The 16,919-nt window shown below is 46.6% G+C and overlaps 1 protein-coding gene across 2 annotated transcripts in view; it reads right to left on the bottom strand.

The window, feature by feature from the left end:
- MAP2K3 (mitogen-activated protein kinase kinase 3) overlaps window positions 1-14,453 on the bottom strand; it is a 54,006-nt gene extending 39,553 nt beyond the window's left edge. Inside the window, exon 1 of one of the 2 annotated variants that reach the window (XM_037910606.2) lies at window positions 14,200-14,453. In XM_037910606.2, the coding sequence (XP_037766534.1) occupies window positions 14,200-14,215 (16 nt within the window). In that variant the 5' untranslated portion in view covers window positions 14,216-14,453. Of the gene's footprint in view, window positions 1-5,890; window positions 5,928-14,199 lie in introns of those variants that run through there. The other variant, XM_027825166.3, reaches the window with a different exon arrangement.
- Window positions 14,454-16,919: the final 2,466 nt, after the last annotated feature.

The raw sequence follows: 16,919 nt of genomic DNA, 5'->3' as shown, positions 1-16,919 counted from the left end.
GGGCAGGGGCACAGCCTTCCCTACCCGGCCCTCCAGAGTTTCGCAACCCCAATGTGGCCTTCAGGCCAAAAAGTTTGCCCACCCCTGGTCTAAGTGCATGTCCATGAAAAGATACCTCAGCCCTCAAACAGCGAGTTTCCAAATGCCAACATCACAGCCTGCGCGGCAGAGCCAGGTCATACTAGGTTATCCTAGATAGGGGAAGAGGATAGACAGCAACACAATTCACTGTGTCAGTGTCACGGTTTACTGCATCTATTGCTTCCGTCTCTCAAATCAATTTATTTTAATTGCATAGAGTGTTTCTCAAAGTGAAGTGGAAATAAGCTATAAGCTTTGCAGGTGGTTTTGTATCAAATCCCATCCAAACAACTGTCACTCTGCTCTGTGGAAATAGCTTTTGCCGGGCAGACAGACAAGTCCCAACATGTCAGCTCATATCCTGGGTCAAGGTCTAACAGGCCTTGTGAGTCAACACAGCTTTCTCGGCTGCAGCCTACAGCCACTTGGAAGCCCTCGGCAGTCCCTATATGAGGCATTCCTTTTTTAAAAAAAAAAAAAAGCCTCCCATATGAAAGAAGCCCAGAATCAGTAGTGCCACGGGGGGCCATTCTGCCGAGAGGAATGTAGAATGGAATGGAATGTACAGAAGTCAAAGTTTTAAAGATTAAAAGGGAAAAATGTTGGCTTTCTTCCATGCAATTGTTACAGGCAGAGCTCACTGAGGGGAAGCCACGTGTAAAATCCCAAGTGGGAAAACCCACAATCACTGCACAAGAAACTCCTTGTGAAGGCAAAACTCAAGTGCAAACTTTCCTGGTGACTTGGGCTCCATACACAAAAAAGGAGTCAGATATACACGACAACTGTATGGTGGCAGAAGGACAACCAGTGTGAGAAGGAATGTGGTGGGTGTCTAAATGAGGAATGTGTTGAGGCCAATAAAGTTTGGATTCATACAAAATTCACTTACAACTTTCTCCTACAGTAGAACCTCAGAGTTACGAACCCCTCAGGACAAAGGTTGTTCCTAACTCTGAAATGTTCCTAACTCTGAACAAAACATTATGGTTGTTCTTTCAAAAGTTTACAACTGAACATTGACTTAATACAGCTTTGAAACTTTGCTATGTAGAAGAAAAATGCTGCTTTCCCTTTATATTTTAGTAGTTTACATTTAACACAGTACTGTACTTGCTTTGGTTTTTTTTTTGGGTCTCTGCTGCTGCCTGATTGCGTACTTCTAGTTCCAAATGAAGTGTGTGGTTGACTGGTCAGTTTGTAATTCTGGTGTTCGTAACGCTGAGGTTTTCTGTACTTATATTAAGATACCTTCTGCCACAACATCTTTATTCTCAAGTCATCTGCCCACGTTTACAGCTACTGACCCAAGACTTCAGATGCTCACAGAAGGCAGTGGCTGAGATCTATTTAGTATGTGTAGGGCCCTACCAAATTCACGGTCCATTTTGGTCAAATTCACAGTCAGAGGATTTTTTAAATTGTAAATGTCATGATTTCAGCTATTTAAATCTGAAATGTCACGGTGTTGTAATTTTAGGGGTCCTGACCCAAAAAGGAGTTGGGGGGGGTCCAAAGGTTATTGTAGGGGGGGTTGGGTACTGCTACTGGTGACGATGCTGCCTTTAGAGCTGGGCAGCTGGAGAGCGCTGGCTGGGAGCCCAGCTCTGAAGGCAGAGCCACCACCACCACCAGCAGCAGCAGCATAGAAGTAAAGGAGGCATGGCATGATATTGCCACCCTTACTTCTGCACTGGTGCTGGCAGGATGCTGCCTTCAGAGCGGGGTGCCCGGTTAACAGCCACTGCTCTCCCGCCGCCCGGCTCTGAACGCAGTACAGAAATAAGGGTGGCAATACTGCAACCTCCTAAAATAACCTTGTGACCCCCCTGCAACTCCCTTTTGGGTTAGGACCGCCAATTTTAGAAACACTGGTCTCCCCCATGAAATTTGTATAGTATCAGGTAAAAGCACACAAAAGACCAGATTTCACAGGAGAAGACCACATGTCACGTTCTGTGATGCATTTTTCATGACTGACAATTTGGTAGGGCCCTCTAACTATGTGACAGAAGCACCAATTGGGAAAGGGCCTGATTTTAGTGCAACATTAGGGCAAAGAAACCAGGGCTACGCCTGGCCCCCAGTGGAACACCGTAGGCATTGAATTGGCAGTTCCAGTTCTCTCAGATCTAAAAAATTGCCCCTCTCCACCACGCAGCATGCCGAGAGGTAAGCGACAAGCTTGCTCAAAGCCGGCTGTGGCATTCTACACCTCAATAATGCTGGAGACCATAAACCAGTGAGAAAAGGTAATAAAGAGTTAATGAATGGAATGTGCAGGCCAGAGACCAGTAATCTCCCTTAACAGAGCACAGTATACTCGAGTAATTAAAACATAAGTAATTAAAACACAGGGAGAGGCCATCAACCAGAATAGCAGCATGGCCTCAAGCTTTAAGAAATCCAAACACTGCCAGAGAGATAAAGCTAAACTCCAGCAGAGGCTGTTACGCTCAGGCCTGCACTGATCCCATTCACAGCACCTCCACCCACACACCGCTCATCCCCACAGCTTGCATCCTCTTTTATACTGTTGCTTTATTTGGTTTCTGTGAACACTGAGCTTGTCAACCAATAGGGAAGGGAGTCAACAGGAAGGACAGCCTGCTGACAGGGTCTGATTTAAACAGGCAATGCTGGGTAGAAATTGTGGACCAACTTTACTTCTAGCAAGGCCAGGGAGACCTAGTATGCCAGCCAATACACTGGGACATTTAAAAAAAAGTCATTAAGATGCAACTTTTGCTAATGGAAATGATTTTCTGGATGCAGTCAAATGGCTGTATTTGTGCCATCTGAGGCAGGGTGGAGGGGGCAGAACTCACAGCTATGCATTTCTAGGACACCTTACAAAGGATCTCAAAGGGTTTCAAATATTAGTTGAGCACTAGGTAAACAAGGGATTTTGTAACGACCACTTCACCCACTGCTGCAATGCAATTCACAACAGCACTCCAGGACAGGAACTGACCGCAGCCACCACAGCCTGGAGAGGGAATTTAATTAGCCAGACTGTGGGGTTAGCATATTGGTCTCGTGCGGAAAGAGTCACGTCATCTTTAGTAGTAAGAAACACTTTCGTTGCCTTTCATCACAGCTCCCTGCAGAAGCACAGGATGCTAAGGCACTGGTATCGTAATGGCTCAGAAGAAATGCCCTTGATCAACACCATCTCCTGCTTTGATCCCTGCAGGTCTCCCATCCGGGCACTGACGGAGTCGGAGTCGGAGCCTGCTCCGCTCGCAAGATCCGACAACCACTATGGCTCCAGGGAAGAGAACTTGATCCAAAAAACAAAGGAGACACTTAACCGAATGGAAGTGTTTCTCTTCAATGACAGAATAATCACACTAGCTTTAAGAGCACAGAGAAACCCTGCATGGAAAGATGTGGACAGTAAGAGCAGATACCTACTTGACTGCATTGCGGTATGCAGACAGCCAAATGCCCACGTAGGGGACATATGGGTGTTCTGTTCTTGAACAATTAGTATCAGCAGACACAGCAAGGGAGCCCAGAGAGCATCCCTGACAGGCAGTTGCACCTGTTGCAGAATCTGCTGAAATGCATTTTCTTGACCCATGCAGGAAAACTGCTTTTTCAGCTGTCCCCATTAAGTCCGTAGGAAGACGGTGTTCATACACATGCATCATGAAGCGATATTTATCAGGCCAAATAGTCCAGACTTGCAGATATTTCCCAGACAACCCCACGGTTGACTCATGCAATTACCTGACCCAGCACGTTTATGATTTGTCAAACGTATTACGACCACCTGCCAGCTCTTACAGCAGAACATTTTCCCCCTTATATCACCACCTCCCCAGCTTTGGCTCGTACTTTGAATTGCCATTGTGCACTATATTTACTAATCACACAAGGCCCTGACCACCTTTATAATAAACTTCAGAGGCTTCCAACTGGACCAGAGGAACCCCAGGATGCGCTGCTACTCTGGACTCGTCCACACACGTTTTTTGTGCTGCTTTAACTGTGTTGGTGCAGAAATAGATCTAGTTAAAGCAGCACAATCAATTAGTGGGGACTGCAGTTATACCAGTAAATATACTGGCATGCTTATTCCTAAATGGAAAGGTCCCTGTAGTCCAGTCAATCGGAATAGCTATGCCCACACTAGGAGATTGAACTGCCTTAGCTAGATCACTATTTAAAAAAAAAGAGCACCCCCTACCCAAAATATGTTCAAATCAGTATGAACACTGTAAAGACCAGGGCTCAGTATAATCACACAGGGCATTTTATCCTCTCACATTTTAACACCCATGGAAAGGAAGATATAGGCAAAATCTCTTACAAATTCACTCCTTTACCCCAAGACTAAAGATACCACGATCCTATGTTGGATCCCAATGGGGAAATACAGTATTTGCAGCTCAATTCCCAGTGTTAAGAGACCTTCACCTGCACATCACTCACACAGTGTCCACCTCCCACAAAAATAAAGGAGCAGTAGCTTTTACCTGATGCTTTACCCAAATCTAGTGTCCTGGACTCAGTATCAACCTGTCCCCCCATCCCCAATCAGATATTCATCCTCATGATCTGCTGGAACCAAAAAGAGCTCCTGAAAAATCAAAAGTTGCATTACTGTTTTTATATCCCTAGAAGCTGCCAAAAACGTCAATGTCAATATGACGAACGAGAGTACATTAGCTCGGTATACAAACAGGACGTGCATCACCAGTTGCCTTAACCTCTCTCTACTCCTACCAGCTCCTTGGGCAAGGAGAGCCATGGCATTGCTGGAAACGTGCAACTGTGACATCACACTCCTGGAACTCGGCACTAGCAACTGGATTCAGTTTTGACAGACACTGGTGCCAAACCACAGCCTATGGTTAGCCACCTCTTCTGGGAAATTACTTGTATTGTGCACTGTGGAGGTTTATCTCTTTCCAGCATTAGAATGTTTTTTGGGGGGGTGACGTAACCTTGTGGTGAGTTTTGTTTCCTCCCCATCCTGCCTTCTGTTGGTCTACACTAGACTTTTTTAAATCTGGAGTTAACATGATTGTAAAATACATCCAGTTAACTGGCAAACTTGTTAAGGCTTTAAGATATGTGGCTTGTAACAAATATTTGGGGAGTGTCTACACACCAACCTCTACAAAAGATGCTATCAAGGCACTCAGTTAACTAAAAGGCCTAGTGCACATGAACCCTTGGAGGGAAGAAGGGAGGTTATAGTGCGTTTAACTAATTCAGTTGTTTTATGCACCCCACATCATCTTGTTTCACTCTGGAAGTTTCTACCAGACCAGGCACCAGCTGGGCAATCACCTTTATACTGTACATCACTGAGAGAGTTTCTTCTCCTTGCTTCCTGGTAGGTGGAGCCATGATGCCATCCCATAAGGGGATGGGAGGGAGAACGGGAAAAGTAGTTAAGTGGTGTCATTTTCATCCCAGTCTGCTGCTGCCATACCCCAGAGTAGAGAGAGCACAAATCAGACAACTCCTTGAATCTGCTGTGTTTAATTTTGGGGGTGGGAGGAATGTTTTGGATTAAGATAATCTCCAAAAGAGTCTAAACTCCATCACTGATTTCCATTAGACAGGTAGGATGGTCCAGTGGTTAGGTCACTAACCTAGGACATGGGAGACCTAGGTTCAATTCTCTGCTCCACCACAGACTTCATATATGACCTTGGGCAAGTCACTTAGCCTCAGTTTTCCACCTGTAAAAATAGGGAAAATAGCACTTCCATATCTCATGAGGTATTGTAAGGTAAGTACTGAGATCTGCTGATGAAAACTGCTATATAAGAGACCTAGCTATTATTACCTGGAATCTTTAAAATCAACATCAGGTGTCTTTCTATGTGATATGCCCTAGTTCAACCACAGCCACCGGGCTTCGTGCAGGAATTCCAGCCTGGGCAATGCAGGAGGTCAGACCAGGAGATCTCGTGCCTTAAAACCAATGAATCAAAAATATTTTCATATTTCTCATTTAGAAAGTGTTATGAAAGCAGCTGCGTGCAAAGCGGTGAGACTGTACTGAATGTTTACCCTTCTCAAGGGCTTCAAAGGGACGTGTTTTGACATGTAGCATGACTGCGCTGTTTTAGGACTTGTCTTTACTGCTGTGGTTTTTACTACAGGTGTTATCCTGAGGTAAAAAACACAGTGAAGACACAGTACAAGGTCAGCACTATACCCTGCCTGGGGTTGACCTGGGTGAGTTTACCTTGAGGAAAAAGTAACATGCCTGGTCTTTCCTGTCTTTGCTCATGCTTGTTAGTTACCCTGAGGTGAAAAATAAGTTTTTAGCAGTGAAAACAACGCCTTCATGTCTCATATGCTCCAGACGCGAAGGAAGACTGTGATGGGGAGGAAGGGGAGCTGTTTTCTGACCAGACATGGTGGGAAGAGAATAGGAGTATCTAATGGTCAGCATAACAGATTCCTTCCCCGGGGATGGCACCTTGGTGCAACTGGAAGGCTCGTGCACATTCCAATCACCCCGAGAGCTCTGCTGGCAGGAGCTTTTAACTCCTGGAAGGACCACCCAAGACAGACAGAAAGCAGTCCACTGGTCCTCCAGGGCGGGGTTGACCGACAGACCAACAACCTGTTCTCCCTTAAAAAAAAAAAAAGTTCCACTCTAGAGACACAACAAGGCAATCAGTCCAGTGAACAGCATGATGGAAGGGACAGTACAGTCCTCATGCCCTAAACAATGTCTAAAGGCAGTGGAAGGATTCAGATCCAAACAGATGCTTAAGACAGTCTTCTTACCTTCACCTGTATCACAGTCAAAATCCCGGGCTAAGTTTGGCCCTTATGAATATTAACCAGTATCCAGCCAGCCAGCAAAACAGATCAACACGTGATTAGAAATACAGGGATGTCTAAGCAAAATATTTTACTGGCTCCAAAGGAGTTCTTCCTGTCTGTGAAATGGCAATAGACACAGTGCAACAGAGTGTCATCAGGAGTGCAGAGAGAGCTTCTCTATGCCTCATAATTGTTAAATGAATCACATACACTACATTAAAATACAATCAAACTGAAAAATAGGAATGCTCCTGCTTTTGCAGGTTCAGAACTAAAATTCGCCATTGTGCCTCCATACTAAAGCATACACTACATATAAGGCGACCCACTGCAAAACCTGGATCGAGACTCGAATATGAATGCCTTATTTTTGGCCTGACCTTTATTTTACCACAACTGGGTGTTATCAGGTGCAATAACTGTAGGAACAGTATGGACTGCACATGACAGCTCAGGAATCTAAGTCCACTGAATTGCATAACCATTTAACCAAGCTGCATTCCACATGGAAGACAAGTGAATCATCAAACCAAAGGGTGCAGTTCCTAAAAATGCAGGCTGGACGAGTCAATGCTAAAAATCACACTACTTATTTACCCACACTTGAGTGGAGCATATTGCCAGGAAAGCAGTAGTTCATTCACAGATGATTTTTCTGTATCTTCTGAAATGCAGCTGCCTTTTAATAAAAGTCTAGTTTCAATTCAAGCCCCACTGCAAAGAAAAATTTGACACTTTTTTTTTTGCTAACCCTCTCTTTTATAATCTAATTTTGAAGCCACAATAACCGCAATCCACATAGAGGGCCATTGCTCCAGGAAAGACAGATCCACGGCTTCACATAAGTGTACATGAAAAGGGAAGTAAAAGCAGATGGGTTTGAAAAGCAGATGCTCATATGCATGACACCTTACATTTCTGTCACTCATTCCTTCCTGTCTCAGAGGAGAATCTCAGACCAAAAGAGAAGAATGTGCTTTTGCTACCTTGTTGCTGGTGCTACAGAAACTCCCCCAAGTCCAGTTCTCATACAGATTCTCTTCCAGATGTCATAATTGCATTTCTCCTCATTTCAATACTGAAACTTTCTTCCTGCCTTATTGGGGGAAATCAACCAAGACCTTTGTTTCTCAGGACACATAAAAACACCTTATTTGCTTCCCTCTCCACCTCCCCTCCCAGTTTTAGAACCCAAGTGTCCCCTTAATTCTTTTAATTAAAGCATCTGCTTTTCAGAACAAAGAGCAGCATGGACTTCAAAAACAAAGCACAGTAAAAAGCCAGCCACATTCTGAGCCTCTTATCGGTGACAGCATCCCACTTAAATCTATGGAAGGGTGAATTATACACAATTGCAAAGCTGAAGGCATAGTTACGCTTTAAATATAGTCCACGCAAGGGGTTTATGTTTAGACAAAGCCTCCCACCCAACATCATTCCATTCACAAGTGTTACACGCAACAGTTTGAAGATACACAGCATCTAAAGAAACTGCAGGGGTAGAAGACGATGCTATGAGTAAACAGAAATGACAGTCTAATTTTGAAAGCTGCAATGGGATATATGTAGCTATTCCATTTGAGAGTTACAGAGAAACGGTCCCCGTTTCATATCCTGATCAGATTAAGACCAAGAAACAGAAGCAATAGACAAGAGGAAGCTGACTCTGCCAGACTCCATGCAGCGAGTTTCCCCAAATAGAAGCGAACTCTGGAAATTCAGCCTACCCAATAGGATGGCCACAGTGATCTAATGCCATGATGATCAATGAAAGGGAGCCTGTGCAGTCTAATCAAACTAAGCCTTTCTTGCAGAGCAAACATGTCACCAGACAACAGGCAAGCAGTGCTCACCCACCAACAAGTTCCTGTCCTGAAGGGCCTATATTTCAAAGGTACAAAGCAAGTTAGAGGAGAAAAGAAGGGTGTGCAGTCACGGTAGCTGAGCACTCATGGGATGGGAGTAGGGCAGCGGTTCTCAAACTGTGGGTCACGACCCTGTTTTAATGGGTTCGCCAGGGCTGTCTTAAACTTGCTGGGGCCCAGGACTGAAGCTGAAGCCTGAGCCCCGTAGCCCTGGGCCGAAGCTGAAGCCAAAGGGCTTCAGCCCTGGGCGGTGGGGCTCAGGTTACAGGCCCCCTGCCTGGTGCTGAAGCCCTTGGGCCTGGGCCCCTCTCCCCCATCTGAGGCAGCGGGGCTCAGGCTTTGATCCCCCTCCTGGGGTCACGTTGTAATTTTTGTTGTCAGAAGGGGGTCACCTTAAAATGAAGTTTGAGAATCCCTGGAGTAGAGATTTCCAGAGGAAGCAGTTGCTTGGTCAATTAACTGGGCAGCTGATCCGAACATAGATCGCAGCATAAGGGGAGACAAAGGAAGCAGACAAGGAAAACGCTCAGATCAGACAAAGGGTGGTAAATGATATGGACAGAGATGGAGCTGTCAATCTCAGACCAATAAGAGAACCAGGTAATCAGTATACTTGAATGGACTCAAAATTTAACTATACATACTAGAAAGCAACAGGTCATGCACATGTTATATGTCACAGAAGGGCACCCAGAAGGACATTAGCAGCAATTATATTTCAGGCAGGCACCAGCTCTTCTCAAAAGACTAGAAATGTCAATCTGTAGAAGACAGCAGCTTTGAAATATGGATCATTTTAAAATACCCGCTCTTCCCAAAGCAAGCATGGGTATGTTCTGAAGGAAGCATATTCCCTGCAGTCAGTATCTACCGACAGGCAAAGAACCTTGCATATGAGTGCATGATTCCTTGCAAATCCTTCTCCTGTATTGAGCTCATGCCCTAGTCTTATCCAGCTCCTCAGTAGAGGACTGACTCTCAGCACCATCAGACAGAAAGGCTGCTAAGCAAAGAGAGGGGTTCACCTCCCCTTTCCATCAGGCCAACTCACTATTGCCTCTTTAAGCAGCATAGCTGACCTCCTTCCATCCAGGAAGCAAGTTCTAGCATATGTTCCCTTGCATATGAGTCAGCAGCTCCATTCAGAACCATTATATTGCTGCTGATTCATACCGCAGTTACACAGCAAACAGGAAACTCAAGTTCACATTCCCCCCGTTTCAGACACAGTCATTTAAAACAAAGTCATATTTACGTGTTGTTCATCCACTCACATGAGCCCTGATTTCAAGTTTCCTGTGCATCATCCTGGGAGAAGAAAAGTCCCCCAAAATCTAAATCCAGTTTATTCCAGTGAGAAACGAGAAGCAGCAATTAAATCTCATGCATTCCCTTCCTGCCTTCATCCTGCTGGCCATCACAGGTCTGGAGTGATCTGCCCCCTCTTACCCTCTTCATCTTTAACAAGGCAAGGCATCACCAGAATTGTCAGGAATAATTTCTCCTCTCCACCTCCACCTCCCCCCTTTCCTTTCCTCCTCAACCCAGCCCAATGTAATTTCTTATTATGTTAGCTGCCTAATTTAGAATTGCAAGCACCTCAGGGTAGAGAGCTTATCTTCTTACTCATCGGTAAGGCACAAGGCATACCACTGGAGCTATACAAATAATAATAATGTCCATGACACCTGCTCACGTTTGTTAGGTGCATATAACAAGGACACATGGGAAAATCTGGCAAGGCCTGACAGACATACACTCGTCAAGTCAGGCTGTGTCAGAACTCAGAATCAATGCCAGGTCCAGTGAAAGATCAAACACAGCTCTGCTCAAAAGCCAGGAGTACTAGAGGGACAGGTGTTCCTGTGTATTTCCTTTACATGCAATTTTATTTCACACTATTGAAGTTACATCACATGCTACTGCTCTGTACCTGCACCACTCTCATCCACAGAAATTTACATTCAAAGTTAACTAAGCTGCAACAGTGATTTTCTTTTTCTTTTTTTTTTTTTTTTTGGGGGGGGGGGGGGGCGCGGAACAGTTGCTATCATCTTTCCCATAGATCTATTGAAGTAATGCAGTCATGAAGTCATAATAAACACAGTTTTTATTGCACTTTTGCCTCTGCTGTTCTTCGAGTGGACACTTACTCCAGAACTTGCAACTAAATCTTTGGGATTAAATGGCAAACTGGCCTGACTCCCCATTTTTCTAAAAAGTTTAAAATACACAAAAATAATGATTTTGCATCATGACGACGATGCAGATCACTAATCAGATTGCATATATGAAAATGCTGACGCAGCTTAGCTACAAACTGATGTCAGAATGAAAGGTTGATAACTGGTGTGTGCACTGCAATACAAACCCTTACTTTTGATATACCAGGGTGCATTTAAAACTAATATTTTGTTGCTTTTATATCTCATACTGTCTCTAGTAGACAGTTATTCAGCTGAGCAGACTGTTTAACCAGTAGGCCTAGTTACTGTATTTTAGTCCAGCGTTTCCAATGAAAGCCAGAGTCAGTCTTGCTCAGTTTTAGACTGTAACATATGCAACACCTCAACAAAGGACAGACAAAGCACACTGCCCCGTTGATCCATCTGTGGAAATCACTCGTCTGTTAATTCAGCCACAAACTTACTGCAGTAATTGAGCCAAAGCAAGTAAGCGACTTAGTGCAGTAAAACCAAAGCACTGAGGTTTGTAATCAGCGTATTTCTATGAGCAACTTAAATCATATGCAGCTTTCTAACATCTTCGGCCACAATTCCGCAAACACTTGTGTGTGCACGCACATAGTCCCATTAACTACTATGGAACCACTCACCCGCTTCAAGTTAAGCAATTATGTAAGTGACAGCAAGATCAAGGCCTTAGATTGTAAATTCCTTGGAATAGGGAACCAGTCTTTCATATTTGTTTATATAGAACCAAAATCCTGCTAAAAGGAAAGGAGTACTTGTGGCACCTTAGAGACTAACCAATTTATTTGAGCATAAGCTTTCATGAGCTACAGCTCACTTCATCTGATGCATAAAAGTGGAAAATGCAGTGAGGATGTTTTTATACACACAGACCATGAAAAAAATGGGTGTTTATCACTTCGAAAGGTTTTCTCCCTCCATCCCACTCTCCTGCTGGTAATAGCTTATCTAAGGTGATCACTCTCCTTACAATGTGTATGATAATCAAGGTGGGCCATTTCCAGCACAAATCCAGGGTTTAACAAGAACTCGGGGGGGGGGGGGGCGGGGCAGGGGGGGTAGGAAAAAACAAGGGGAAATAGGTTACCTTGCATAATGACTTAGCCACTCCCAGTCTCTATTCAAGCCTAAGTTAATTGTATCCAATTTGCAAATGAATTCCAATTCAGCAGTCCCTCGCTGGACTCTGGTTTTGAAGTTTTTCTGTTGTAATAGCGCAACTTTCATGTCTGTAATCACGTGACCAGAGAGATTGAAGTGTTCTCCGACTGGCATCCGATGAAGTGAGCTGTAGCTCACGAAAGCTTATGCTCAAATAAATTGGTTAGTCTCTAAGGTGCCACAAGTACTCCTTTTCTTTCTGCGAATACAGACTAACACGGCTGCTACTCTAAAATCCTGCTAGGCTCTTTACAAAGAACTTGATTACAAGAGAGTTGAACTTTAAAGATTCTATTCTACATAATTGAGGTAAAGTAAAAGAGCCATAATTATTGCTACCTATTAATTTCTGGCTGTAAAGCAAGTATGCAGATAACAGGTAATTTACGCATGAAAGATTAGGCAACAATCAGGTATCTTCCCAGCTTATGTAACTCTACTCAAGTAATATACAGTCCATCCAATCCATATTTCAATGCTTGAGTCAGGACTGAGGAATATGCTTATAAAGGTTTTTTGTCTCTCTCTCTCTCTACTCCCAGAAAGAGACCAATGCAAAGCCCTCCCTCTGAATGCTCTGACACCATATTCAACACGTCTGAAGCCCAGAGCTTCAGAAATGCCGTAGCACCTTCTCCAATCACACCTCCAGGCCCCTGCCTTTCAGACAGCACCCAAGTTGGAATACTAGTGGGAAAACATTTAGTCTGATCCAACTGGAATTACATGGGTTCATCAAGTCTGTTCCGATGTTGGACTCTCAGGCCATCAAGCCTTTGCAGTTGCGCAGGAATGGACCAATGGTGAATGATCGCTACGGCCGACCGTCTGGCTAAGTGTTGAAAAAGAAGAAGAACTGGAATTGCAGATATAACACTCACTGTGACCAGGATACAACTCTGGCTGCTAATGCTGCAAAAGTTTCCCCAAGTGGCATCCCCACCCGTGAGCAAGTAACACCAACACTACTGTGAATCCATCTTGCATTAAAGGTCTCTTAGTACGGTATATTCCTGTAAATCAGATTAGCAGTATCAAAACACATGCAAATCTGATCTGTCATGCTGCTCATTCCCCTTGTCCATGAACCAGCCTTGTCCCACCCACCCACTCTCTTTCTTTGATTCTTGGCTGCTCCTGTTGTATTAATGCCATCCTCCACAGTCTCAGCCAATCTCAGCCCTGTATAGAGCAGTGCTTCTCAAGCTAGCTGATGTGGGGGACCGGCAATTTTTTTTCCCCCAATGTGCACGCAGACCAGCAGCCGATGGCTCACGGACCGGCACCGGTCCGCGGACCACCACTTTGAGTAGCACTGGTATAGAGGGTCTCCTGCAGCAACATTCCACCTGCAGGTAGCAGATACTCTCCCCCATCTCTACTGGAGGACGGGAGGGAAAAATAACAAGCAACGTGAGATGTCCAAACATGCATCGGGCACCAGGTGCAAGCAGTTGTCTGGCCAGGCACCCTGCTGACAGGGCACACACCAAAATCTGCCCCACTGGCTGGAGAATTGCACTCAGTCAAGGAGCTCTGGAGCAGAGTCAATCTAAACTCCATGCGGCTACAGGGGAGAAGGATGAGGAGGTGGCCAGAAGATTTTAGGTGAACCAGGCGCACACTGGGCAGTTCTGTAACCGAGGAGGAGAGCCAGAGAGCATGCTAGCAGGGCAACTCTGCAATGGATGCAGATGGGGCAGTGGGAGAAAGACAGAATATACCCAGCTCGCGATGCTGGCTAGAGGAGGGAGGTATACAACCAGCAAGGAGGACCCCCAGCCTGTAACCCAGCACGGCAGGGGCACCTCCCGGGGAGCGCACGGGGGGGACCCCCGCAGCCCGTAACCCGAAGGGGGAGCACCCCGCATGGAGAACAAGGGGACCCCGGAACTTGGCGGGGGGCACCCCCAACGTAGCAGGGCCACTCCCCAGGGAGCCCACTGAGGGGACCCCCCCAGCCCGTAGCCCAGAAGCGGAGCACCGCGCAGGGAGGGTGGGGGGGGACCCACCGGAGACCCCCGTAGCCCAGCGGGGAGGTTGCAGCTGGGGTGAAGCCCCCCGCTCTCTCCTACCTCTGGGGAGGGACATGGCTGGTCCCGGGGCCGGTCGCTGGGCTGAGCGGAGCTAGGCGCTGGCGGAGGCCGGGGGCCGGAGCATGTCCCCGGGCGGCGCGAGCCCGGCTGGCGAACGGCGAGATACTGAGCCGCGAGCTGGCGAGCCGCGCAGCTGGGCCGAGCGCAGCCAGCCCCGCCCCCACAGCCGGAACTCTATCGCCATTGGGTCCCCGGAGGGAGGGGCGTGGCCACCGTCGCCCCGCCCTCCCGGCCCACACGGCTCTGACCTCCTGCCTAGATGCTGGGGTTTGGGGGAGGGTGGGAAATTCCACCAGTCACCCGCTTCCTGGCCCCGGAGAGTCACTGGTTCCCCTTAGGGAGGCTGGTCCCCGGGGGCCACATCAGCTAGGGCCACAAAACGTGGCCGCGTCACATCAAACCCTCGTCGCCCTGTGGCAAGCATGGCCCCCGTTCCATTCAAAACGTGGCCAAGGACAAGGCAAAACACCGCCCGCCGGCCCGGCCGGTTATCACACAACGGTGCCACCTGGCAGCAAAGTGTGACTGCACCAGGTCTATAACGTGCCGGGCACCTCCCGTCCCCAACGCAGCGACATCTCGGCAAAACGCTGCCACCGAGCATCAAAAACGTGGCCGCGACGAGGCAAAACGTGGCTGAATCTTGTGAAAACGTGGGCACCGTGCAGCAAAACATCACGTTGCAACAAAGCATCCCTGCGTTTCGTCATCAGAGCGTCATCGTACTGCTTTCAAAATGTTGCCCCGTTGCATCAAGCTGAATCACATGGCAGTGAGATGTCATCAAATTCCATGGACCTGTCATTGCTACACCACAAATCATCACAACACAGTGACACTCCACAAACAGCCTCCGAAATATGCAGGACAGCAGATTTCAGGGAAGATGCCAGTTTATGCTTTCAGGCCGATACTTTTACCTCAAGGAACATTGCTGGAAGAAGACGAGTTACCAGCCACAGGAAGTCTGGTGTTTTCTCACTCCCGTTGCGGCTTTCCCTCCCTGGTGAATCCCAAACCCACAGCCTCCCTCTCTGTTCTAAAGCCCACCCCCCCCATCACTCCTGCTTTTGCCTTCCCTGCCCCGTCAATTCCACCATCCCCTTCCTTTCCGCAGCCTGAAAGAGTCTCTAGGGCACCATGTGCCTCTCCTTCCTCATGTACCTCACTCTGCCACCCTTCTCCAGAGCCTGCAATTCCCTAATGGTTCATAGTCCATCCACACACTGCTGCCTTCTCTCATCCAGCTCTTACTGTCTCCTTCTCAATATTCTGGCATCAGGTATGGATTCAACAATCATCCCCCATGCGTAGCTATGTCGTGTTTACGCTTTTAAGATATGCACATTGAAAGGAGCAGCAGGTTGTCCATAACTCCCTTTCCCCGCAACTCTCTGCTTCACCACACTGTCACCCCAGGTACCAGGAAGAACCCCCTGGCTTGCTCCCAGGACCTCCTCAGAATCGAATTGATGGGAAGGCTGTTCGTAAGACTTGTTCTGGGAATACTGACATTTCAGTTGTGCTGATTGTGCCACCTAGTGGGAGGAATATTAAGCCGATCACAGTTGTTAGGCCAAGAAATGGATCTGATTTGACAGGTGTCCCATGCTAAATGACATATCTTAAGGGTCGCTGAATGGCTCAGAGATTGATAATGAGATACCAAGTCTCCCACCTCTAGGTCACTGGTTCAAATCAAGCATGGGAGTAACCAAGCATTGTCACTGTCTGATAACAGACTGGTGGCCTCAGGCCAGTTGCCAGTAGATAAGCGTCTACCTGGTAAAAATCACTGCATCAGTTGGCCCCCTTGTGGGCACTGGCAGACTCAGCAGAGAGGCCAGAAACTAATGAGACTCTAGAGAACCTCTCTTTCAGCTCTAAAGCTGGCCCTTCCAGGTTTCTTTAGCACAAATGTTGGCTTTGCATTTTAATGGCCACGGTTCATTGACCATAGTAAGGAAGGGCTTGCAGCAGCTCTTCTCCAACAGGAGCTGAATGCCAGTATTTCTTCCAAGGGAAAATGAAAGATAGAAATCAGACACTTCCCAGTGCTCCTTCTTGCTCCTTCATCATCCCTGCCATTGTTCTTGGCTCACACAAGCCCTCAGGAGCTCCTCTGCTTTGACATCACCCTCTGGCATGCTGCTGTTTCCTATCTCTGTCCTGGTCTGCAGCATTAATTAAATGAGTGCCTCTCCTTTCCCATCTCCCCCTGTGCTTTGCTCCCTGGTTCAGCCCTGTGTGGTGGGTTTTATGTTATGGACAAATATCAAGCAAGTGCTAAGGTCAAAACTTTCATGTTTAAGGAGCCCAAATTAAGGCATCTGTCATAAAAATAAAGGGAAGGGTAACCACCTTTCTGTACACAGTGCTATAAAATCCCTCCTGGCCAGAGGCAACATCCTGTTACCTGGAAAGGGTTAAGAAGCTCAGCTAACCTGGCTGGCACCTGACACAAAGGACCAATAAGGGGACAAGATACTTTCAAATCTGGGGGGGGGGGGGGAAGAAAGGCTTTTGTTTGTGTTCTTTGTTTACATTTTTGTTCTCTCTTGGGCCTGAGAGAGGCCAGACAGAAATCCATCTTCTCCAACCCATCCTAATCCAAGTCTCCAATATTGCAACCAGTATAAGTAAGCCGGGCAAGGTGGATTAGTTTATCTTTTGTTTTATGTGAATTTTCCCTGTGTTAA

Source organism: Chelonia mydas, chromosome 10 (genome assembly GCF_015237465.2).
Source record: "Chelonia mydas isolate rCheMyd1 chromosome 10, rCheMyd1.pri.v2, whole genome shotgun sequence".
In the NCBI taxonomy this organism is placed as follows: Eukaryota; Metazoa; Chordata; order Testudines; family Cheloniidae; genus Chelonia; species Chelonia mydas.
The sequence above is the reverse complement of the archived record's forward strand: the minus strand, read 5'-3'. Positions and strand labels throughout refer to the sequence as shown.